This window comes from Toxotes jaculatrix, chromosome 2 (genome assembly GCF_017976425.1).
Source record: "Toxotes jaculatrix isolate fToxJac2 chromosome 2, fToxJac2.pri, whole genome shotgun sequence".
Lineage (NCBI taxonomy): Eukaryota > Metazoa > Chordata > Actinopteri > Toxotidae > Toxotes > Toxotes jaculatrix.
In genome coordinates this window covers 23,422,514-23,449,112 of record NC_054395.1, presented here as the reverse complement: position 1 = coordinate 23,449,112, position 26,599 = coordinate 23,422,514, and the positions used below count along the sequence as shown (strand labels likewise).

Here is a 26,599-nt window from a genome sequence, read left to right as displayed (position 1 = left end):
CCTTGATGCAAGAGTATATGGCACAGATGAAAAGGATGTTGGCGAGTATGAAGAAGATACTGATGTAGATTCCCAGCATGACCGGGGTGCTGCAGGATAGATTACAGAAATGCAGTTATAACAAAATGTTTTGTGTTGTTTCACAACTAATCTGGTTTTGATCTGGTTCATTTGAGCTGTTAAAGCTGTCAATCAACAAACAAGTGATAACAACTGGTGTTTTATTTTATTTATATTATTGTTTGGGGGGTGAAAGTAAAACTCCAGAAGTACACTTCAGTATTAAGCTGTTAAATTCATTAGGGAGACCACTTTAAAGGACTGGTTTGACTGGATACCCTCTGGTATCCTGTCAAAACATCGTTATAAACAACTCTTACCTTCAACATTTTAAAAGTACCACATTGCTCTCTCAACATTTGTACCATTTTAAGATTTGCTTGAAGATCAACAGCAAGTCAAACTATACATGTGAGTTAATAAAGAGTTATACCATAATAAATCTGCAGTTGTAAACCTTGCTAAGCAGCTTGTAAATGGATTTCACTTACAGAAATAGTGTCAACCACCCACTTTGCAATTTTTAATAAGTCAGTGTGAATATGAACGAGACAGGAACTAAAAGTATACTTTTTTATTTGGTCCAGACCAAATGAGCCAAACTTGAAAGAACCATTAGACACATAGATTAAATATTCAAGAATTTTCAGTAGAGTATTATGTGAATGTGTAAAGTACTCACTGTGGAAAGATAACAATCTGAATGAAGGATATGAAGCAGAATACTAGTAGAGTACAAGCAACATAGCCTCCAAAACGATCGTCCACCTTCTTGGAATACTACGAGAGGAAAAAAAAGTAGAAGAAGAGTGTCGGAAATAAGCAGCAGCTGGTTCCTTCCTCCATACATGAATTATATTTAAGTTGAAGAAGCACAGAAAGTAATCAGGAGTCTTAGTTTGGACCTTTTTCTCCAGGCTGGAGGTCTGGAAGGTGAGAAGAAACTTCTTAACATGGTCTTTTCTTAGCTGGTCGATGCTGCGAGCGTCAATGGCTCGGCCAAGAAATTCATCCACCTCATCCTCTGGGTTCATGGCCTCCTGAACACCACGGCTACAAAGAGAGGAGAAGACGCAGGTCAGGCAGGAGATACAGGGAGGAGCAGTTTCCCTTCACACAAGTTCACACATGTAAGCATTAAGAGTCAGTACTCACTTATCTTTACTGGAGGCCTCATCAATCCCCTGAAGAAGAAAGCAAACAGACAAAAAATGAAGACTCTTACAGACAAGCTGCAGCCTGGCTCTATCACCATGAAAGACTGTGTTGATGTTGAGTCTCACCATTTGTCTGAAGACTTTAGAGTCTTTGGTCCTGGAGAAGGTCCTGTCAGGGACCCAGCGTGGCATCAGCCCCTCATTAGAGTTGGCTCTCGTCCGCTGCATCTTTGCCATCATCGCCTTCTCTTCCTTCTGCTCAGAGGGAAGAACATGAAGGCTTCTCATACAACACAACACACTGTGAATGATAACAGAAGTCACTAAATAGAACTCTTTGATGTTACAGTCATTCTACTTGTCACTGTCACTGTTATTGTTAAGACCAACTGTACCCTGTGTGAAACAATGCAGCCCCCTCATTCATTTGAATGGGATCTACAGCGTGGGTGTCAACTCAAAGACCTCCTTTCTCATAATATTATAAGCCACTGTGCAGTTTTTGAAAACCTTCAAACTCATGGATCTGTTACTCAAACTTGGCTGGACCATATTTCCCATCCCACTGCGCAAAGACACATCCAAACAACATCTTTTCGAAGTCGTTTTTGCATGTCCAATTTTGGTCCCCTGAAGGTACAGACTGTGACACCAGACGATGTTTTTCCGATGTCTAACGAACATCCAGTATTGAAGTCCACAGGACCTCTGAATAAGGGCTAGTACAAATGTAGTCGTTGTGGATGTCTTTTCTACGTCAAAGTTAAACTCATTTTAGACATCGTTTTTATTCTGCTTCTAGACTCTGTGCATAACTGTAGTCCCATTTCAGAAGGTGGCACACTGTTCCAATTCATTTTCCTCTAGCTTCATTTGATTGTCTCAGCAGCAGGAGACAACTGGAAATGCATACAAAGGTGTAATGCATTTCCAGTTTAAACCTGCTGCTGAGCAAACGAAGCTACAGGAAAATTAACTAGTACAGGAAACAGGTCTTCCACCTTTTGGAAACAAATGGGACTACAGTTATACACAGAGGTTTACAATAAATCACAATTCAATCCCCACTCATTTATTTCCATTTTTATTTTTGTTAATCACTGGCACAAACATGTCACTAATAAAGCTTTCGACTTCTGTTGAATTTCCTGCCAACTAGCAGTAAAAACAAGGAACATGAATTTAATGGCTTGCATGTGGACATTGCTTCAGTGTTCATCTTTTGAAACCAACACGCTTTACTTTTGATTGTCTGCCAAAACTAAATGAAAGTGATAGCCAATAACTACCAGTAATAGAAAAATAAATATAAATATAACCATAAATATAAACATAAAATAAATTACACAGCCCACCTTGCTTGAGTCTGTATCACAACAAATATACAACAATAGAAATTTAAAACAATAAAAATTAAAGTGCTAAACAATATGTTTTTTGAGGTAAAATCCAACCAGAACCAATTAAACTGAATACAGAAAAGAAGACAATGTACAAAAGCTGTGACAACATTCTCCACAATGGATAATCAGTCCTGAGTGACTGCTGTGTATCCTCCACCACTTCTTTGCGGTCATTTGCTTCATCCTTATGAAGTCCTCTGTGGCTGTCATCAAATTTCATGACTCCATCTGCACGAGTTGAAAAAGGCAAATTATTAGAAATATGCAAAGGCAATCTGCAGTCACACTGTACTGCTCTCACCACGCGTACCCTTACGCACAAATACGGTGACTACATAAATACACAAACATATTAAACAACAGGACATTACGCAAAATGTAACGCGGCTAGCAAACAAACTCCACTAAACAATGCTAACCACACAACACAATTAACATATCACTTTGAAAACACACACACACACACACACACACACACACACACACACACACACACACACACACACACACACACACACACACAATACTTACAGACTGTACGTTCCCTGGCTGAAACGTGTGCAACCACATTAACCAACTTTAGGAGCCCATCTCTATGTTACTGACACTGAAGCACCGGAACAGAACGGAGCGGCAAAGATGCGAATTGGAATATAAACAGAAAGAGCGCTCACTCTGTCGCCTTTTCCAAAAACTAAGAAAAGTACGGAACACACTCACTCTGATACAAGTTCCATGAACCAAAGGAAAATACACATCTTACATTTTTATACTTTTTAGCACTTTTAACTTATGCACTTTAAATATTATTTTTAACCTTTAAAGACAGCACACGTACACCACGTCCCCATATTTGTAAGCAAACATATGTTGCCTGTGCATCCATTACCAATACTGGATTAATACATCTACATCACCACCTGACTATATCTTCGTGGCTCGCTAGCATGTAAAAAGCATATTCCCTGCCATGAGGGAGCCGCTAGATATTAAGTTCGCAGCTTGTTCTTTTCGCTAGCTTAGCGAATTTAGCTTAGGCTAGCTACCAGCCTAGATCTGGTTAGTGAGTGACTTGCGACAGAACAATGCTTGTTCACCTTAAAGCTTCAGCTAACGTGAATATTTTTAGGCACGGTCGTTTTCAAAAGTAATTCCAATTCCATTTTAACTATGGCCAATGTTTAGCTAACGTTAGCTGATCGGATGACACGCAATGCCAATTGTAGCCACAGCAGGTTTAGGTAGTTTAAAACAACAAAGCTAGGACAGCTAACATTGTAAATACATAAATGAACATAAAATGAACAAACATGACCGACTTACTTTCAACTAGTGGAAAACGGTGGTTTTTGATGTACGCTGAACAGAACCGAACGGCCACTTGCTTCCGCAGAGATGAAATCAGAGACGGAGATGGTTGATGAAATTTGAAGAATCGCGCCAAAAGCTTGGCGTGTTGCCTCGGCCAATCAGAGTGCCGTTTACTGGTTGGCTTGTGATGACGTGCTGCCTCAGCCAATCAGAGTAGCGTTGACTGGTTGACCTCATAAGAGTTATAAAATCAAGGCTCCTATGTACCATGTAATTATTTTCTGAAGCCTAATTTCCAACAAGTAGCATTTCCAAATAAATAAATGAATAAAAACATAAACAAATAATAAATAAATAATTACTAACAAATAATGTTTAATCACAAATAATCTATATTCATATTCATTAATCATGTTGTTAACAACAATGTTGATATTTGTCATTAAAAAAATTACATTCATTAATAATGTCAATTTCCTGCACCTGTCTTAGACCTCCATGTGATGTCCAAAAAAGTTACCTAGTCCGATGTTCAAATGTTGAACTGCATATTGACGTCCAAGTGGGGTCGTGGTTAGACGTCCAAATATCGGACCTAGTTTGCATGTCGTGTAAATGTCCAGAACTGGTCATGGACTGACGGATGCAATATAGACATGATCTGCACGCCCATCAGACGTCTAATGTTTAGTGGGGTTTTATCGGTACCTGAAGCATCACACCCACACGAACATAGCCCCTCAAAGTTTGAGCTGTTTTTGTTCTGAACTCCCACTAAAGCATCAAAAGTCCACTTATTTACTCAGTGCAGTGGTGTACGCACTGTATCTGTGAATTATTTTGGGCCCATTTATAGGGTTCTTTTAGCCTCAGTTGGAAAACTTTGATCAATATTTTGATTCGGTGAAGTTTTTCAGATTTGTAAACCTCTTATATTTGTATTGAGTCAAGTGTGTTTTTGCGTACTGACCCGTTTCTGGCTACAGCCAAGGACCAGGAAGGTCTCAATGCTGTTCTCCTTCAGGTATGCATTCCTCTCACCTCCGAAACCTGGCTCCACCTCATAGTCTCCATTAAGATACTGCAATGTGGCCTTAGTGATGTGGATCCGCCTACAGAGACAAAAAAGACCAGAAAATAATTATAAAAACCTCTCTGACTGTGGAAATGGATGTGGGACTTGTCACTTTACTTCCTCTGGTTATACAGGATCTAAAAGGGTCTTTATAAACATGTTTTAAATTCTGTAGACCACCAGTAAATGGCCTTGGGTTGATTGCTATTGTACAATGTGATAGTTCCTTTTATATATGAACTGCAAACTAGAGCTGCAGTGAATCAATCAAATAGTCGATCAGCAGAAAGTTGATTGGCAGCTATCAATCAGTTTTTTTAAGGAAAAATAGCAAAAATAGCTTTGTAGACGCTGCCATGTGGTAAATTATAACGGGCATTTTTGGCTATTTTTTTGACATAGACAAAATGATTAATTAATTCGTCCACAAAACAACTATCAGATGAATAATGAGAATAATCATTAGTTGCAGCTCTTCACAGTGAACCTGTGCTCATTCTCTCACCCTGCTTTGCCTCCCGCTTCCATGTGATTGGCCAGTGTGACATCGTTTGACCACACATCAAACTGCCACTTCCTGAGTCCCAGCACGCCGCAGTGCACGCGCCCACTGTGAATGCCAACGCGCATGTTAACGTTGACCCCTGTCACCTCCCGCACCAACCTGCAAACAAACCACCCAGAGGATAAGAGTCTCCTCTAGAGCAGGAGGACAAAACTTTACAAAATACAGTGAACAAACAAACACCACACACACACACACACACACTTGCTAGCACTATATCTACTCACGAGATGGCCTCTATCATGTCAACACCCATCTCCACACAGCAGTGGGCGTGGTCAGCTCGGGGTTCAGGCAGCCCGGACACACAATAGTAACAATCACCCAAAATTTTAATACGTAGACAGTGGTTCTCCTGAGGAAGGGAGACACGAAGGGAGGACAGAGAGGAAGGAAAAGAAAACAACATTAGATCGTCAAGTGTCCAAAATGTGACTGACATTTCAAAAAATTAAAGGAGCAGTTTGACTTTTTATTTTTGGAAACGTTTGCTTGAGAAGATCAATACCACACTCATATCTGTCAGTTAAAGGATAGGATCCCAGTCAGGTGCCGATATAAACACTGAAACAGGTTTTGCTTGCTGTAATCTAACTGAGGTGGAACAAAATCCACAGTCCTCACTACACATACATACATTCTACAGTTTCTCTGAAATTAATTAGAGTTACACACATCAGGTATGCATTTTTCTTTGTTAGTGTGTTTTTAAAACAAAATTTCTCCTCTTTATTTTCCTATGTCAAACTATTCCTTGCAGAAAACATGGCACAGCATGTTGAAGATACAGACAAATGAGAAAAGAGACCACAGCTCCTTACCGATGCCAGCTTGTCAAAACGGGCAAAGAGTTCGTTGAGTGTCATGACCAGCTCCTGAGCTGTACACTGAGAGGCCAGGCTGGTAAAACCCTCAATGTCTGCAAACAGAATACTGTGGACGAGATCAAGAGGAGGAAAGACAGGGTGAGACAGACAAAACAAACAAACAAACAAAACAAAAAACAATTACTCCCTGACTATAGCCCCATTTGGACAGGATAATTATAACATTATAGGAGGAGGTGGGTAACAAAATATTTCCCCTCTTTCCTTGTGATAAAACTCATGGATGGCATTTTATAAAGCTGAGGTTAATATTATTTAAAATTTTAGTATTATTTACTACCACTGCTGAGAGAAACTGAACAGCACTAAACATGTAGCCCCTCCCCATGTGAAAGAGCCCCCACCACGACTTCCAGCTTGGAGTGAGCTGCATCTTGAAGAGATTGAAATCACTGACCAGCAGCACAGATGATAGTGAAATCATCCCTACCTCCTGGGAGATAAATCCAGACCTAATATTATATCTTCATTATATATCTTCAGAGGTTTAGTATCAAAGTTTCAGTATCTCTGTTGCGTTATGTTACTAGCAGGGCTGCTGACCTTGACAGAGGCAGGAAGTTTGACCTTAAAGCCTTCTGAAGGAGATCTGTGGTAGTGTAATATGAGATTGTGTGTGTGTGTGTGTGTGTGTGTGTGTGTGTGTGTGTGTGTGTGTGTGTGTGTGTGTGTGTGTGTGTGTGTGTGTGTGTGTGTGTGTGTGTGTGTGTGTGTGTGTGAGGGAGAAAGGGACTGTGTGCTGTGTGTTTGCTCAGTGCTGTAATTGAATGTGTGCTGAAGCTCTCCATCTTTAGGGATTATCTTATCTTGGCTGCTGGTGATTAAGTATTCCCTCACTAATGTTAATTAGCCTCCACTCTGCCAAACCACTCTACCCTCCTCTGAGTCTGTGAGTGTGCATGTATGTGTGTGTGTATATATGCGAATGCGTGTGTGCACAAATGTGTGTGAATTGTTCTCAGGAAGAATTAGGGACAATGTTTGTTTTGGGTTCAGATTTAAAGGATTAAACAAAACATCTTAACATTCATTTTTATGTTCTGAGGATGACATAGATATACGGACACGATGTACTATACTTCAGAGTACCGATCTCATGCAGCCCACCCATTGTTTCATTTGTTCCATTTCAGGTTTTGTCTTTTAACTTCTGGTCACAATTGCTAGCTAAAATAAATACGAGCAAAAAGCCACAGCTCTGATCTGTCTATCTGTCTGACTCCATTTCTGTTCACTGTGTACACCTCAGATTTTCAGTATAACTCTGAATCACGGCACCTGCAGAAGTTCTCTAATGGCTCTGGGCTGTATTAGAGATGGGCAGGAGTGGAGGTACAGGGGACTGGTGGGGTGGAGCAGCAAGAATCATCTGCTGCTAAACGTGGACAAGACCAAGTACATGGTGGTTGAATTTTGGAGGATGAGAACCACGACCAAAGCCAATATCACGATGACTGGGGAGATCGGAGTTGTGGAGCACTAAGAGTACTTGGGAATCCACTTCAACAGCAGACTGGACTGGAGGATTCACACAGCCTACTATGCATTTCTCAAAATTTCGAACATGTCCACTACTATCTACCCCAGGTATTGGATTGAAAATACAATCTGCAGTAGTACATTAACTTGATGTGAAAAACACTGATGCCTAAGTTGTTAATAAGGGAGTGAAGTTAATAATTTAAGTTATGATCATTATTTGCAGTTGCCACAAACGATCAGTAAACCTGCTGATTTTTACTTTGTTGGTCTAAACGCTGATTCATCAGTAAATATTAAATATTGAAATTAAAATAAAATATTGATTCTCAACTATGAAATATATAATATATATTTTAGTGATAACATAGTTTGGAATACTTTGCTTTTTAGCCTGTCATAGAAAAACTAGATCGTGTGTAAACGTGAAACTAAAACCAGATAAGTCTCGACTGTGACTCACACATTTTAAACTGCCTCTCAGATAAGTTCTGTGATATCATATTGTCACAAACACATAATAAAACAGAAATACCAACACATTCTGATCAGTCACCACAAATAACAGAAACACGTAGCTGAACTCACTGATCTCTGCTCAGTGTTTGTCATATTGCTGTAGAAAAAAAGACTCGTTTTTTTCCAGCTCTGTTGGTCCTTCACGCTGAACTAGATTATAAAACTACTCAAATATTTGCTAAAATGTAGGTCGAAGGTGATCGCAAGCAACTAAAGGTCATTCAACGCACTCCCACTTCTGGAGTTGACAGGAAGTTAAAAGACAAAATAAAAGCTTGCTTGTAGCTTAAATGCATTATCATATCGCGTACTACAGGGGTATGTTAAATAAAACTTCACTCCACTATATGGCCCCACAAAGACAGAGTGCAGTTACTACAGAAGCAGTGAAGGTGAGACAAAAAAAAAATTGTGTCATAGTACAGACACTGTATTTTGTTTTGTAGTTATTACCAATTCAAAAAGCAGTTTTCAAAGTAACATATTTCTATGGCATAATATTTGGTAATGCTTTATTTTCCTGGTCCCGTGTTTTCCAACTAATTTCCTGGAAATTTTCCTCATAAATTACCAAAAAAAATTAGCTGGTATTAACTTGTTAATTGCAACAACATTTCAAAGAAAGGCTGATGCAATTTGGCACTTTTTGTAAGGGAAACAGAGAACAATTAAATACCAGCTAATTTCTAGTAAATTATGAGGAAGGTTTACAGGAAATTAACGTAAGTGGAGAAAAGAGGACCCGTAAAACAAACTGCTACTCAGATTATAACTCAACCAAATACGACCAAATATGTAGTGACTGTGTTCTGCCTTTGCAGGGCAGTGATACAGAAGATGATTAATTGGCTGAAATCTTAATTCAGGGGTAAAACATGAAACAAATCACTGAGGCCAAGTGTCCTGGCTGACCTGACATTGTCATGTTTCTGGATATAGATCTTATGAAACATCATGTCTTCCTTCTTGGCACTGATGTCAGCCTTCATCTCCATGGCAACATGCCTTGGCAACACTGACAGCAACAGACGTTCCTGGAAAACACACAAAAAAGAAACAAAATGCAGATTGTGTCACTCGCAATATTGTCTATCTGAAATCTGTCAAGTGTGCATACAAGTGTGTGTCTTTTAATCGTGTGACAAGGATTTTGAGGTTTAGACTCCAGAGTATGTCCACATTAAGCCAGTTAAATTTGTAGGCATATCTTTTTCTGTCTGTTGCAGCCCTCCATCCAGATTCCACATCAACTTCCAGAGTGTGTAAATCTGAAAACGCCAACTTTATGTTTCAGTGTGTACATTTGTGTATGTGAACATTTAGACCACTTCTGACTTCTTAAAGAGAAAAGTTGTAGTATTTGTTCTTTGGGCTAAGGTTTAGGTTCCGGCAAAACTTAAAGGCGAAATCTGGTGATATTCTACATTTTTCTAATTGGCAGCATGTCACATGAAAAGACCAAAACCAACAATGAACTGATCCTACTCACAAGCTTCGTCTGTGTAGCTAACACCTGACATATATTTTTCCTCCGTGCAATAAAGCTTCTTTGTTGTACAAACATTAGAAAACACATGAATGAGTCACACTGTTCCTGCATTATGAAGAACAAGGACGATATAGTTTATTCTGAGATGATCACACATATACTGCCCTGCTGCAGTAAATACTCAGTAGAGCCACTTAAAATCTGTCCACAATAAATACACTGTTTACTCCAGTTTGAGTGACTACAGCACCCAGATGTTTTAGGAAATTACTGAGCCTTTTTTGATTGAAAGCACCTATTTTCGAAGATTTATTTATGACAATAACAAAAAAATAACAAAAAACTAAAAAATATAGAAAATAGAATACAAAGTCCTAGCTTTAAAGTTTGAGAATAATACATTCTATTACATTTCAACAATGTTAAAAATAGTGATACCGTGCTATTCTTGTTCATGAACCTTTTTTTTTTTTCTCGTATTTTTGGGGCATTTATTTCCTTTTATAAGACACCCAACAGTAGAGAAGCGACAGGAAATTATGGGAGACACCATTGTCACAACAACAATTTCACTGTCAGCACCTTAGTGCTGGTTTATGGTCTAAGGTCAAATCTAATACACACATTTTCAGACAGTCAGGAGGACAGTCATCATGTTGCACCTCCATATATCTGGTCTATTACAGAATGAATGTTGGATTGTTGTTTTCAGATAGTTACAGAAATGGCCAGACATGTATTATGTGTGTGTGTGTGTGTGTTGGCCTACCTGTTGCTGATTCTCCCTCTGCAGATGTAGTCTGGCCTGGATGTATCCTCTGGTCTCCTGGAAGGCTTGTCTCTGGGACACCTCAGCAGGGTAGTGGGTACAGATTCCAATGATGTTAGTGCAGAGGAAGATCAGGACATTAGCACTCACCTGAAGAGAAGAGAGTGGAAGGAGAAAGAAAGAAGTAGTATGAGGATACTGCTAAACCTGTGAGTTAACAGAGGGAGAAACTCATAAGGAAGCAGGTATGAAACAGATCACTGCTTTCTCATCAGCTTGTACAAGGGATTTATTTCTGTTGTATGCATGTAGCTGTTACTGCTTCCTTGACAAAATGGTTTCATTAATCTAAACCTCAAAAAAGTACACAGGATAGGATGAACAATTTTTAATTCTATAAAATAAATTATGTTTGTCTTTGAAATAAGCCTAATGTTAGTTTTTTCAGAGGGGTTAACCTTAAATGATGGTAGAAATGTCCTCTGGTTGACTGGTTTCATTGACAGTGAGACAGAGATGTACAGAGTTAGGCCTACAGTACATCGCAAGAGCTTAACTTTACCGGAAGATCCTCACATAAAAACATTTGTTATGTAATATGTTTTACATTAACTGGTGACAGACTTTTATTGCAGTCTTTGTAAGGCTTAGCCTATGATACTAGTAGCATGAATTTCATTTTTCTGTATAAATTCTTTTGACAAACATTTCTGTTCTCTATCTCTCTCAAGAGACTGTGTGTGCATTAAAGTCGCAGTGAAACATAAGTTCAAGAATCTTTATCTTCTGTAATGTGGTGTTTTTCTGTGTGAAACTGAATGGGCGAGGTTTAGTCACTAGAGGGATTTAAATTAAATCATTTAGATGTGATTCGATAGCACAAAACGGTGCAGGGCTGTGCAAATACGGCTATACGATACAGAGCTGCAAAAGACTGTTAGTCTCCCCACAGACATCCCTAACCTGCGTTGTTCCTACAGGAAGAGGAGGATAAAGGTTAAATGTACAAATCAGACTTCAACCCCATTCTTTGTTTATTTTATAAATTTACAGGCCAATAAAAATAAAATAAATTTACTGCCCCTGAGATCAAGATGCAAGGTGTATTCTAACTTTTGTCTTTAAAAGTGCTTTATAAATAAAGCTTTTAAAAATAAAACCTTTGCTTATTTACTTACTCACAAACCAGCCAGTCGGAACACAACAGTAATACACTAGCCAGTGTAACATTTCAAAAGTACCACTTTTATTTGCAACAGTGAAGTGTTTGTGGCTAGTTTATACTTATCACACACACACACAGACACACACACACACACACACACACACACACACACACACACACACACACACACACACACACACACACACACACACACACACACACACACACACACACACGCACACACAAACATTTCCTCTGACAGGAAATGGTCCTGTTTGTGGGATCAGTTGTCCCCTTTGCTCCTCAAAGTCCACTGACCATCTAATAATTTTTACAGCCTGCTAGCCTACTGCCTGCCTGTTGAGATGCGTCAGTGGTTTAATGTGTTGCTGCGCTGGGATAACCTCCAGTGTCCAAAAAACAACTGCATCGTGGGAATCACTGCTGACCCGTTACAAGGCAACTTCCTTAAAAGATGTGCTCTTGTTTATAGCCTGGATGTGACGCTCTCTTCACTCAGGAGGCTACATTTGGACACTAACAAAGGTTGAGTGTGGACCAGAAGGAAGCTCAGAGATGACACTTCCTGTATTAAACACCAGGACAAAAGAGCTAATGTGAAGCCTTAATTCAAACAGGGTTTTATGCTGTAGTCATTGGATGAGATCAGATTCCAAAGCAAATCTCATTTGAATCTTTCTCCTTCTTTTCTTATGATCAGTACTTAAAGACAGTATTTGGGTATGTGACCAGAATCTATTACACACTGACATCTCCTGGGTAGTAATGGAAATACACAACGGTCAAGGGGCTATGTCAGTGGCTCTCAAACTCAAACCCTTCAGAAGGCAAGAAAAAGTTCACACCCCCCCACATCTCACAGTTTTTACCAATCGTCAACAATGATTGAGGTGAAGCAATCATTCAAAGCTCTAAGCCTCCCCACCCAATTTTAGACATCTGTAGCTCATGATGCATACACAGTCCTTTAGGCTTTTTTTGGGACTGACTTGGTGTCCAGAATTGTAACTCTTTTTAGCATGATCCTGGTCATTTTGGGTTACTTGTCAAGTACCTTTCACTTTTAAGATCCATTGTTCTTCCTTTGAAGTTCATCACCGTTAAACCTCAAGTGTTTTGTCTATAGATCACTGTGCTTCCTTTACTTTTGAAGTTTCACTGGAAAGGCTATCCAAACATGTGTAAAAATAGTCCAAATGTTGTATTTCAGAATGGTGAGCCTGCAGTTTAGAAACTGTCTGAGCGAGAGAAAAGTCTGCGTGTATCTTTATACGTTTCTGCTCCTTATTTATTCAGTAGACCTCCTGCACTTTTAACTTTATTGTGCCATGTTCACTCACTCTCACATTTTATTTCGTCTTACTGTCAATGTAGTGATTTCAATGCTTGCTAAAAATAAATAAATAAAAACATGGTGCAATTTTTAAATTCCCCATGCTGAGAGCTTTTCTACCATCCTAATACTGGACAAAATAAACCTGTTTGCATGTAAACAATATTGGACAAACAAGCACATGGATGAATGAAAGATATATACCGTGGCTACAAAAGACTTCTGAGAATAGCATTAGAGGATAAAGGTGACCCAGGCTGACATAGTTTACTCAGTATCACAGACACAAGAATAGAGACAGATGGGTAATGGACAAATGAGTTTAAAAAATGAGCAAACAAGGGGTGGGGTTAAACAAAAATAGACCAGCAGCATAATGGACAAGACAGATAAAATAGAGGAATGACAGATGTTGAGGGTAGGAAGGAAATTATTGGTAAGAAGCGGGATGAGGAAGGAAAAACACAATGTGAGGATGACAAGAGAAAGAAGAGTTCGAGTGAGTGAGATCTGCAGGGAAAGAGAGACAGACAGAGAGCAGGACAGATATGGGCCACAGTGACATTAGGCAGATGGCTCAGAGCGCTCAGCTCTGTTTACATTACTCTCACTGTTCAAGCAAAAACAGCCATGAGACAAAAGTGAAACCTGCGGCACCAAGTGGGTTTGCAGGTGAATGCCTTGTGTTGGTCCATATGTGTGCGCAGTCAATACTTTTATGTGTGGATATGCGTTTTCTCTCCATAAGCAATGAACTGCAGCTACTGTAAGTATTTATCAATTGAGATTCACTCAACATGCGTATCACACTCCATGTGTCTGAGCTCACAGGCTCAAACTAATTGCTTGCTTTTCTCAAGAGGGCAAGGGCTAGTGGGTTTACAGAGTACACAGTAAGGTCCTGTGTTTACGCAACAGCACTCCACCTCTTTAGGAGCTCTGCTTGGCAGCGTTTACCTGCTACCTGTACACGCTGCCACGCTCCCAGTGCAAGGCCACGGCACCTGCTCACGTCGTCTGTGCTCAACAACAACACACTCATTTATCAAAACTCATCACTTATTACCTTATCCTGTTGGCCTTTCCTTTGCTGGTGGGTCCAGCACCATTATAATCATACCACTACGCATTATGATCTTCATTGCTCACTCCCTGTCAGGTGGGGTTCATGACTGAGTTACCAACGTGATTATGGCCTACTAAAAGGGTTATGTTCGGTTTGTGAGGACTAAAATAAACCAGGAATTGAACATCACGTCACTGGAACATCACATAGTTGTTGGGGGTTTTTTTTTTTTGCCATAAAAGCAGTCGTCATTTCCCCGGGGGTGACATGATGGAAGCAGCCAGCCGGCCAGTCTGTGGAGAGGACCTCAGCCTAATCCCTGGATATCAAAATGGTATTATGTAAGAGCTGCTCTGATCTAGACAGGACAGGCAAAACAACAGTAATACTGGTTATTCAGCACAACATAGATTAAAATGTATTTGGCCACAAAAAGCCCCCAACAGCTTAGGGTGGATATGGAGGCTTAATCAATAAATGATCAGCATGGCTCTATGGATACATTGCTGAATAAATGAACAACTCTATGCTTAATAAGAAACTCTGTTGCTCACCAGACATGCCTCCACAATGAACTTCAAACAACTGGAAGGAACCAACTGTAGTAAAGTATTTTACACTTTATTTAAATTTTTGTGGGTATCTCAAAGTTTCCAAAGTTACCAAATATGTGTACATTAACCATCCATATGGGAGATATACCGCTTATCCTCTGAAGGTCATGGGGGTTTGTACAAATTTTCACCGCAAACTAACAAGAGTTGTTGAGATATTTCACTAAAAAATACAAATGTCAAACTATGGTAATACCAGAAGAAAATTCAGGGGATCAAAACTCGGGAAGCATGAATGTCTGTTCAAACTTTCATAGTAATATCAATTTGATAGCTGTTAGCTAATATTTCAGTCTGCACCAAAGTTACGTACTGACAGACAGTCACACCGCTGCCACGGTTAAACTCTGATGGCAAACAAGTAGAAATCTGTGATGATGACAGTGGTGACTGGTGATTAGGCAATACGGATGTCTAAACAAACAAGTGCAGAGTATAACAATGATATCCACCTGCCCATCGACGGTGATGTCTCAGCGGCGAGACTATATCTTCCCTCCACATCCAAACACTCATCACCACTCTACATCTAATGAAAGCCCTCTGAAGCTACCGTCTCCAAGCTGGGCGAGCACACGAGGATGGGAGGGGGGCTAATGGAATATTCAGAAACTTTATTTATAATTTTTCTCCTCCTTTATGATGGATTTAGCACAGCAGCTATTTACTTTAGCAGGAAGTCTGTGGTCCTGACAGTGAGTCTATAAACATTGACTTTTAAGGCCATCAGGCCCCTTTTCAGTCTGGGAAAGAGTTTAAAGAAGAGAGAGCAATGTGGGAGAATGTGGACAAATGGAACATTTAACAGCTTCCTACAAGACAGTCACAAATCTAATGTGTCAGGAGAAAATTATTTAAAGCAGATATAGATACATTAACAGTGGATCATATGGCTTCTTGTACTTGAAAGTGGTTCTTCATTGCCCACAGAGAATTATCACCTATGCAGCTCCACTTAGCTTTTTATAGTGTCTTTAGGCAGCAGTGTTCAGCTTGAAAAACCCGCTATACTCACAGCTATAAAGCCAGATAATTCCCGATTCAGGATTTGAAACAGAGCTAAAATTGGACCTAAGTCAGTCAGGTGGCCAGAGACCTTTTGTCAAAAGGTTTGCCATATCAACTTAAAAGGTGATTATATGCGAGTGTTGTGTTCACAGCTTCTTTCCGCTGCCCCCATGTGGCTGAGAAATCTGTTATTCCAGGTTTAAGGTTCAACATAAAGGAAAAAACAAATGTGGACGGGAGAAAATCGTCTCCACATCATACAGGATGTGACTAATTATTAGCACTCAAAAGCTGGATAAAGTTTCTGTTCAGTGTCCCAGTGGCCATCCCACTTAACAATACTCGGCCAACACCCAACACCGAGACACTGATCACAGGAAGGTGAGTGTGAGAGTGCGTGAGCGTGTGCAGATACACAAAACTAGCAAGGGCAGGGAAGATTTTAACCTTTTCCCCCTGGCATCTAGTATTGCTACTGGACCACTTCATTTATTCAGACCCTGTGTGAGCGGGGTCAGTCAACAGGATGAAATGCTCAGAAGGCCGCACAACAAAATGACTGAAATAAACACTGAAGTTACTTCCAGGACACGCAATGTGCATTTAAACACTAGAATGCTTCATGCAGTGTAATTTATCTTTTAAATCCCAACTGTTAGCAAGAAAAAAAAAATCAAAAATCAACCAGTTACATTTCCCAAGACACATGCTTTGTCTCAAATACAAGATGTGCTATAATGTGTATGCAGGTATTATGTTCACTTTCTTAACTTAATATTCATGTTTGAGTCATTTTGAAGCCAGCAGTCATTATGCACGGAAGATGGAGATGTTATGTTGATGGTGATTTTATATATAACTCTATGTAGTTGAAGAGTCTCTCTCTCTCTCTCTCTCTCTCTCTCTCTCTCTCTCTCTCTCTCTCTCCCCCTCTCTGCATGTGCTCCTTTCTCAGTCTTGTGAAAGGTTCTGCTTAGTGTTGGCCCGAGACTCACACCCACGGAGACTGTGAATTATCAGAGATGGCAGCGCAGCTTTCACTTAGCAACTATCACCCACATTCCACAGCCTCCCTCCAAAGACCTGCAGCCCCCCACCCAGGTTCAGGGAGGGTGCAGCTGGGGGACCTGCAGCAGGGGGGGAGGCTCATGACTTTGTCCTACAAGCTCATTACACTGACATACCACAGTAAGAACATATTGTATTCATGGCTTGTTTGCAACATGTCATTACAGCTGCAAATAATTGTTTTGAAGGGAGGGTGAAAAAACAACAACCAACAACCAGCTAAAACCCAACAGAGTCGTCCACCCCCTGAAACCCTTTCCCCAAACACATCTGTGACTGTACCAACATGTCCACATTGAGTGGGAGTGTCTCAATCTATCTATAAACAAAATATTATTATTAAAAATTAAAATAATAATAAAAAAAAAACACACACTATGACCGTACCAGACCTGCAGTGATTAGTTGATTAGCTGATTGACAGAAAAATAATTAGCAACTACTCTACTTATATTATATAATATTTATTCTGGTTATAGTAAACTCAATTATGCTGCTTTACTGGTTTTTGGATAAAACAAAATATCTGAGAATGTCATCTTGGTCTTTGGTAAAATTGGAATGGATATTTTTCACAATTTTCTGACCTATTAGTTACCGAACACGTAATCTATTAATCGAATAACCAACAGATTTATTGATTTAAAAAACAGTCGTTACTTGCAGTACTAGACTGGACAACTACCGTTTATGTGAGGGGTTTAACAAACTGTCAATTAACTGACTAATCCTGTCAACATTGTTTAATTCCAAATCATTTGGAGCTGTCGTAGACTACAGAGGTCACTTAAATTCAGTGAGAACAATATTTCATGCTTACATGGAATAAATCATTTAGCTGGACAGAACTGTCCAGTAAACTTAGTGTAGAATAAGACGCTGAATTTATAAGACCTTTTCCCCAGGGGGAGCAATGACTGATGGGTATTGTTGTTGAAACAGGGCCAATGAGAGTGCAAGCCAGAGGCCTTTGAGGAACATCTGGAAGTCCTTAGAACATCTGTGTTAGATCAGGCTTTGTAAAACGTGCTCTGGCACTCAAAACACAATGACAGTGCTTTACTCGTGACAAAGCATATACGTCCCTCCCGTAGGTTCCCCCTTATCTTTCCCTGAGAGCTCTGGTTATTTATTTCCATATTCTTTCATTTATTTTCTCCTGCCTCCTCACGCTCCTACTCGTGCTCGCTGTCACTTTCATCTTTTGTTGCGGAGTCTGTGTATGTGTGTGTGGTGCCAGGCAGCTGCTGGGTTTGTGTACTCAGCCTGAGCCTCATGTCTACACACAGCTCGTACTGCCCTTATCTGAAATGACCAGAACCACATCAACAGATAAAGAATCAAGCCCCGCCTGCTCACTCTGCTCCCTCACTCGGTCAGTTGATCTATACTATACACTGTCTCTACTACAAGTAGATGTTTGTATTACCCTGGGAAAAATTCACATAAAATGTTTCAGGGTTATTTTTTTTAAGCTGGAGAGGACACAACAACCTGCCCAGTCACTGTCATTTCTGTAAATGAGATTCAGTGAATGAACAACAGGGCAGAGTTTTGTCCTTTCTCAGGAAATCATTTTCCAGGACATTTCCAGAACAACATCAATCAAACTGTTGAAAGGTATTTATAGTTTCAAAAATCTGTCATCATTGTGACTGACAAGAAGCAGTGCCATTTTAACAAAACAAAACTTGCACCACTGTGATGTGAGGGCAAAAAATCTGGTAATCTTGGTCTTTGAATTGACTGTTCTTTGGTTGTTCAATTTCAATTATATTTTCCTCATTTTAAAAGCTGTTTCCATTGATTTTCTAACTCTGCTACACAGACATAAAGTTAAAAAATGTGAACGTAAACTGTCTGTGAATTCACATTACATGCACATACATCAGGGGAAGAAAAACTGTTGATATGTGTAAATGTCACACATAAAATGTCCAGTGCACAAAACACTGTTTTTTTCTATTTCTGGAAAAGACACAAAGATGAAAAAGAGATCTGATTGTATTATGCTGTGTCCAAAATCACTCCCTCGTTCACATGCTACTCACTAATAAAAATTCAATAGTTTATTCTCCATTGAGCAGTAAATTTAGATTTTGGACACTTGAATAAACATCATTTCACTTATTATTGGATCCAGAAATAATTTATAGTTAGACACTTGTTTCCATATTGGACAATAAAATATCTAGAATTTTTTTGTGTAATCTACTAATTCAGTCATATAATAGATGCAGTTTACTTTAGATTCCATTAGGGGTCTTGCACTCTGTGAACAAAGTGTTCTGTTTTTTGTGTATTTAAGTAAAATATATGAGTCTAAACCAATATGTGATGTATAAGATAAATCAGAAAGGAGCAGTAAATGGGTAGCTGATATCATACATTATTATAATTTCTGTAAAAACAGGAAATGGTGCTTCTGTTTCTGCTCCCCAAATTTATTTAAAAAGCAAGTCACAACATATTTTATGACAACAAACATTTTTTAAGCTAAATACAATGAATACAATGACACTCCAACTCTTTTTCCCTCTCACCGCTGGTATTCGTTTCAAATATCAGTCTTCAAACTACTTTTTTCCTATCTATAAACATAAAAGTAATGACCGATGACAAAAGTATTCCTACTAATAATTCCATTTTTCTGCATTTCCCTCTGCAGTTTTAAATGCCTGTGAGTGTTTCAGAAGCTGTACACTGAAACACAACACTGTACACATTACATAAATAATGTAAAGCCAGGTGGCAAACAGTTACCTGTAATGTAAAGCCTGTTATCCTGATCGCACTGGCCTTATTCCTCAGTCATGTTTCTGTAAACATGGACAGGGGCATGCTGGGGACCCTAACACAGAAAAACTACACACCACACACATTTCTGTTGGCAACCAGGCTGGTGTGACTTCTGTGGAGAGAGTGTGACTATTAAAGCATTCTGGCACTGGAGTTGCAAAAGTGTTTTTATTTAAAGAAGAACAAAATCTGCATAAAAAGAAGGGAGCTTGAGGAAATTACAATTATTTTCACAATATTATCAAGTTTTTCTGGAACGTGCTGGACCCCCGGAAGGCTGTTGGGCTGCACTTGCTGTGGACAGACAACAGGTTCAGGGATAACCGCTGCGACTGAACAAAAAGCCTCTTAGAGGAGTTATGTCAACATTAAAGGAATGTAAAAGAGTTTAAATTAGCAATAAAACCAATTATCTGTGCCAGAAAAAAAAACTCATCTGAATAACAGAAACAGCCATGGTCAAATATTCAACCAAACAAGCTTTCTTTAAAAAGCGTGTATCTTTAAGGCCTGAAAACACATCCTGCACTGTTTCCAAAGCACCGGGGCTACAAACATGCACAGTCATAGCGAGGTGACCAGAGATAAGCTTCCCTGAACCAGACAACTGGCAAACAACATCCTGTGCATCCCTCCCTCTCGACTCCCCGCCACCTCCACTCATATGACCTCTCCTCTGTCATCGCCATGTTTAATTATGGACTGTCTCATTTCGACAACAGGGGGGAGGAAAACAAAGCAGGAATCCATCCCAGCAGCCAAACAGCAGCATGTCTAGAAAGCTTCAACCCCTCCAGCACTCAAGCTTTCAGATTCTCAGAGGGAGAAGCAAACAGCAGAAATCAATTTTGACCTGATTTTTTTTTTTTTTTTTGGTAAATCTTTACTTGAAGCAACGGTTACCAAACTGTACACCAGCAGGCTGAACTGGGTCTCAGCTGCTTGAGTCGTAGTTGTTTCCATGGCAACCACTGGACCAACTGAACACAGGCACTGAGTGAGACACTTAGCAATGCTGTTTATTCCCCATCATTCTCAGAAGTGATGCTAAACCGATAACTCCTTTTCAAGGGCTCTTATTGGTCCAAAGATGTGTCTGTATCCATGTAATTCTCATAGAGGTGCACTAAATTATATTCTTTATTTCATATTATATGCTACTGTATATTGTTGTACTATACTCTATATACTATAGAATCTTTATACAATATTTTATGTGCTGTACCAGGGCTGGGCAATAAAACAATCTTGCTAATAATCATTCAAAAAATTTCCACAATGAGGATGATAAAAAGATGTGTAATTTTTCAACAGATGTATCTGTTGAAAATTTGGGTCAACCCCCTATACAATGGCCCTATGAGGTATAGCAGTTGGGTTACGTAGCTGACATGCAGGGTCAAAACATGGAAAAAAAGAACACACACACACATTGTTGGAAATGTAAAAATGAGCGACCCCGAGGAGAGTCAGATGTCCACACAAGACAATTAAATTGTGGCAAAGACAGGCCACATAAAGCTGGTGAACTGGAAATGGTTCAGATTTTTAAAGCTGGATACATGGTGGAGCAATGCATGTGCAGCCAACCTGTGCCCGTGCCAAATTTTTTCCACCATTTTAAAAGATAATGTTACCATTCAACCATCCCGCTAAACAGAAAGCCAAAATATTTGGTCCCGACCTGCTACCGCTAGCACCCAAGAACACAAGCAAACCTTTTGTGATAGTGCTAGCTCACATGCCTGCAGCAGCTGCTCCTGTCTGCCTTTTCAGTCATTATTCCACGTGATGTGAGCTCAACTCACAGTGCAATTTTATATTTTATAGCAAAAGACATGATGCCAGTTAGAACCAGGTTTTAAAAACTAACGAAAGTGGTTGACTCCAGGTATAAGGTCTCAGAACGTGTGTGTGTGTGTCTGTGATCCCATCAGTCAGCACCCATCCTGTTCGGGAGCAAAGTGTACATGTGACAGGTATCCCTCGTTAAAATGCTGCTGCCGCGTTAAACACACAAATTATTTATCAAGGAGGCTGTGGAAGGACTGCGTGGGGAGAATATTGTATTCTCGCCTCACTGCTTCCTCCTTCCCTTATACAGGGTGTCTTATTCTATAGCTGCAGCTTTGCACAGGTGATCATCACAGGCTGACACTTCCTCCACTGGGATCCAAGTCTCCCATCTTGAAGCATGATGTACACAAGGTTATTCCAGCACCAGGGGCTGCAGTGAAACTGTGAACAGCTGATACAGTTTACATGGTGTGAGATTTGCTCTGATTAAAGTACATTTATTCTCTATATAACATCCTGGAAATTTGAAAAAAAAAAAAAGAGTAAACAGCCATTGGGAAAGTTTGACGTGAGACCATAGTGGACTTGCGTATAAACTAAGAGAAATACTACATAAGCAGCACATTATTATTTAAACTCTATTTCCTTATCTTATCTAATGAATACAAAACACTTTAAACACTTAGTGGGAGCTTGACAGGGAGACCAGTGAAACATATTGGCTGTCCCATGACCCAGAGTCCACGTAGAGGCACGATTTGCCCTCTGTACTGTTTAATGGGCTTTTAGGGGCTTAACCGACCATCTCTGCTGTGGTCAAAGATCAGAGATCCATCACAAAATACATTAGCTCACGCTTCATTAACAAACAACAGTAAAAGATAAAGAAATCGCTGCAGTATCTGTGAATATACAGTATTAGCAGCCTGTACACCTGTGTGTGTTTCAGGGCTTGTGAAAACCCATGTGCATGCAGAGAAAAGGGGGAATAGAGTGACCTGCCTGTTGCTCTGACGCAGGCTCTGATAAGACTGTTCCATGTGACGCAACAGTTAGTAGAAACGCCAAGGGCTGGGTATTTTTAGGAACCAGTCTTTGACCTCTCACAGCACTTGTGTCAACAACATCCACACAACAGTGCTAGCCATTGTCGGGGGCCATAAAACAAATGACTGGGGTGAAGAATGTACAAGTATAAGAAGTCTCAGTGATAAAATCCAAAACTTTCTTTGACAAACACATCGGCAGCGATCAACGTGCGTGCAAAATGAAGAATGGCCCGACAGCGTGACATGTATAAAACGTGCTCAGTGCATTTTTTCTAAGCGTGTACAGTACATGCCAGTGTTCAAATAGACACCCACATATAAGAGGCAGCACAATAGATATGTGATGTTATTTCCCACGGAAAGACAAACAGCAGCAATTCTGAAAAACATTCAGCAGTGACTATGAGAGAAGGCGTCAACTATAACAAAGCATGAGATGGTGTGTATGTGTCTGTGTGTATTGATGGGTGACTGGGTGGGACATGCACATGTGTATGTACTGTACTGCTGTGGCTAATTGATTTCAGCTGAGGAGCCTGACATTCAGAGTCATGGCGACACGAAAACGAGGAGTAACAGCAGAGTGAAGCTCACATGCAACAGGACGTCAGGACATTGAAAACCCCTGTTACTTGTTAAAACTATAACAGATTGGTGTACTGAAATCTTGCATATAACAAGGCAGTTCAAACCTATAGATGCTATAGATTGAGGTGTGAATGTGTACAATACAAAGCTCAGAGTGAAGCTACGAACATTTGATTCTGCTGTATGCAGCTGTAAAAACACACATACCAACCAACGCCAAGAGCAATACAGCTTAAGAAACAACCAGATGGACTGCATGTGTTGTGAAAGGTTTGAGGGGATTAAGGACCATAAATTTCAAGAGTTGAACATGAAAATACTCCTCATACAGCAAACAGACACCATCAAGATGTCTGTGAGAGCCTCAGCTGGTCTTACATGACAGATTCTGTTAGATTCAGTGAATAAAAAACAGACAATCCTGGACAGGATAAACTCATACTAATGTTCATTTTCACACACAAGCAAACAGTAATCTCAGTCAAAGAATTCTGTGACTATATTATGGCATATTTTGGTCAAATAATGATAATCTTATTGTTAAAAAGGTGCTACAGTAAACTCACTCTTCTTACTACTGTTCCGATTTCAGCTTATATTTTTTGTGGATCTATTTTCTTTTGTGTTTTGAATAAGATAAATGGCCTGTCAAACCATTCTGTCCAGACTTTTATTATGGTCTTTAATGTCTCTGATTTGGAACATTTGTTTTGTGTTTTTGGACTATATCCTGTCAGTCACTGAAAATGTAATTTAGTATTTTACCTTTAAAAGGGCAGCGTGTGCATGAAAATGTCAGTTTATATTAATAAATTAAGTGTTCGCTCCTTCCAAGAGCTTCAAGATGATTTTGGCTCAACAAAGAAGAGGGAATTTTGATGATATCTACAAATTAGAAGCTGCATTAACAGTTTGTGCTTTATTTTTAAAGGAGAACAAATTATTACCCTATTTTTTGTGGACGTGTTCTTGCTTTCTGCTGCACTTACTGGGAAACAGGTCTCTCCTACAAGCAGGTATATCAAAACAAAGATTTGGAAAAGTCAGACAAAAGCAGTTTTCACATGAACTATGGGAAATAACGGGACTTGGTTCTCTGGAAAGTTGCCCTTTCACGCACACAGCGCACAACTACTGTCCGTGTGAGATGCGCTCTGTGTCTCTATAATTTCTAGAAAAGATAAGCATTGTTTATGTATATATGATTTTAAAACTCATGCCATTGAATCACTGCTAAAAGACTTTGTGTTTTGGTGACATTATCATTTCTTTAGTTTTGGATACATTTAAATTTACAAAAGACCTGTTGCACCAGTTTGCAAATTCTTGAAATATTAAAAGTCTAACAGTCAAAAACTCAGTTAATCTACTTCACCTGGACCGTGTGAGTGTGGTTTGATCAGATTTGATTGACATCGGCCTGGCAGCATAAGCAAACATCCTCACAACTGTCATCACACTTTGATTCAAATGTGGCTAAATCCTAACTGATGCACAGACGCATGTGCCATCGCCTTTTTCCACCTGAGCCCTGCCAACCTAAAACCAGTAACCAGAGCGAATGGTTGTAACTTTGACAAAAAACGATGTGTTCATACAAACAAATTAACCGGTTTCAGAGCCTTTAAATGGTCTTCAGTGTTTTGAGTTTGTCACAGTGCTGCAGACCCAGATACGGCAACACTGATACTGACCCCTGTCAGTAAAATTAAAATAATTTTACTGACAGAACCTAGTTATTGTCCCAGTCAACAGTAACCTCTCCACTCAACTCAGCTGCACAGATTCCTTCACAATTCCCTGTTTAAATCTGCAGTCACAGCAAACCATGGTGAAAAGATAAGACAGAAAAGAGGATCTGCATGCACACCATTCCTCATACACAACTTTATCATTATCTATGCCCATCAACAGACACCCAGCAAGGTTAATGAGTTATTGGAGAAAGAGGAAATACTTGTACACAAGCGTGTAGCAGTGATTGATGACGCCGTATTACTGTGTCACATAGCACACAGACGACCTTAGGAATAAACAGCATCGCTGGACTGCAGCTATCTCATGACATTCATTCACTTAATGATGGCAAACAATGTTGGAGCCTGTGATAGATTGTACTCCAGTATATCATGCATGATATTACTGAGTTCCCACGAATCCCTAAGCTAGTCCTGTATTTCAGTAGTTATTTTTTAATAAACAATCACAGCGTTATGTGAAATCCGGCGAACATGTGAAAGGATATCTTACTGAACGCTTACAGCAATGGCAGAGACATTTCAGTGACAATCAGCAATATATCATTAAATTCTATATCCCATTATTGTTTCCATGTAATGGTCTTCCCATTATAACTTTTCCCCAAGGAGACTGACAGTTGTAAAACAGCTATGGCAGCACAGAAAGCAAGCAGCCACCATACTGTAACAGCCCCCCCCTCCAGCTTCACCCCCGTCACCCCACCCTTGGAGAAAAGTACAAAGCGTCCCTTGTGTGAGAGCACAGAGACCTGAGTGATACTGCTTTATATCATGGTTTTCTCCCACTGTCACACAACAGCACACACACACACACGCACGCACCCAGAGCCATCCAGCCGGGGTGCTTCATGCAGCCCACTGACCTTCAGCCAGCCCCTTGGTCCTTGGCAGGACGCACAAACAACACACTGTGCAGCAAAACCCATAAGCTTCAAAGTAAATGTAAATACGCAAATACAGCATAGTGACAAAACACAGTAGAGAGTATACACTGCAACAGCTGCGGGGCCAGTTCACACGGTATCTCCCCATCATAAATTTCATGCCAAAATGGACGTTTTAAATGCAGCCAGACACAAAGCGACACAACACTGTGTCAAGTTAAGCGATAACTTGTCATCACCATTTCAGTTTTCTGATGTATTTAATCACTTACACACAACTTTAACCTCAATGTTCACCATTTTCTGCTTTAGGTAGCCCCAGATATCAATAAAACCTTTTTTTATGTGTGCAACTAACAATTAGTGTCCTTAATTGTGTAATTGTCAGAAAATCGTGAAAAATGCTTGTTACAGGTTACTAAAGCCCAACATAAATTCTTTAAATGTCTTGTTTTTGTCTAACCAAGCAGCACTCACAACTGAGAAGCTCAAACTACACAGTGTTTGGTGTTTTTGTTTGAAAAGTGAGGAAATATGCAACATGATCAGACTATTCTGAACTTCATTCGTGAACTTAATTAATCAGAAAAATTGCAGGATAAAATGCACATATACTGTCTTAGAAAGAGAAAGAGAAAGAGAAACAAAACAGAAAGAAAAAGAGAAAGAGAAAGAAAAAGCGAAAGAAAAGTAGAAAGAAAAAGAGAAAGAGAAAACAAAAGTAGTACTGGCA

The 26,599-nt window shown here is 39.7% G+C and overlaps 1 protein-coding gene across 1 annotated transcript in view; it reads right to left on the bottom strand.

Annotated features, from left to right (window-relative positions):
• The window catches only part of LOC121191535 (adenylate cyclase type 6-like), a 38,360-nt gene that overhangs the window by 5,961 nt on the left and 5,800 nt on the right, over positions 1-26,599 (bottom strand). Inside the window, exons 4-14 of the mRNA XM_041052707.1 lie at positions 10,715-10,864; positions 9,369-9,490; positions 6,393-6,504; positions 5,799-5,926; positions 5,512-5,670; positions 4,902-5,043; positions 1,344-1,472; positions 1,216-1,244; positions 966-1,113; positions 743-840; positions 2-89 (exon numbers count right to left, since the gene is read on the bottom strand). Coding sequence (XP_040908641.1) covers positions 2-89; positions 743-840; positions 966-1,113; positions 1,216-1,244; positions 1,344-1,472; positions 4,902-5,043; positions 5,512-5,670; positions 5,799-5,926; positions 6,393-6,504; positions 9,369-9,490; positions 10,715-10,864 — 1,305 coding nt within the window. The remainder of the gene's footprint in view (position 1; positions 90-742; positions 841-965; positions 1,114-1,215; positions 1,245-1,343; positions 1,473-4,901; positions 5,044-5,511; positions 5,671-5,798; positions 5,927-6,392; positions 6,505-9,368; positions 9,491-10,714; positions 10,865-26,599) is intronic.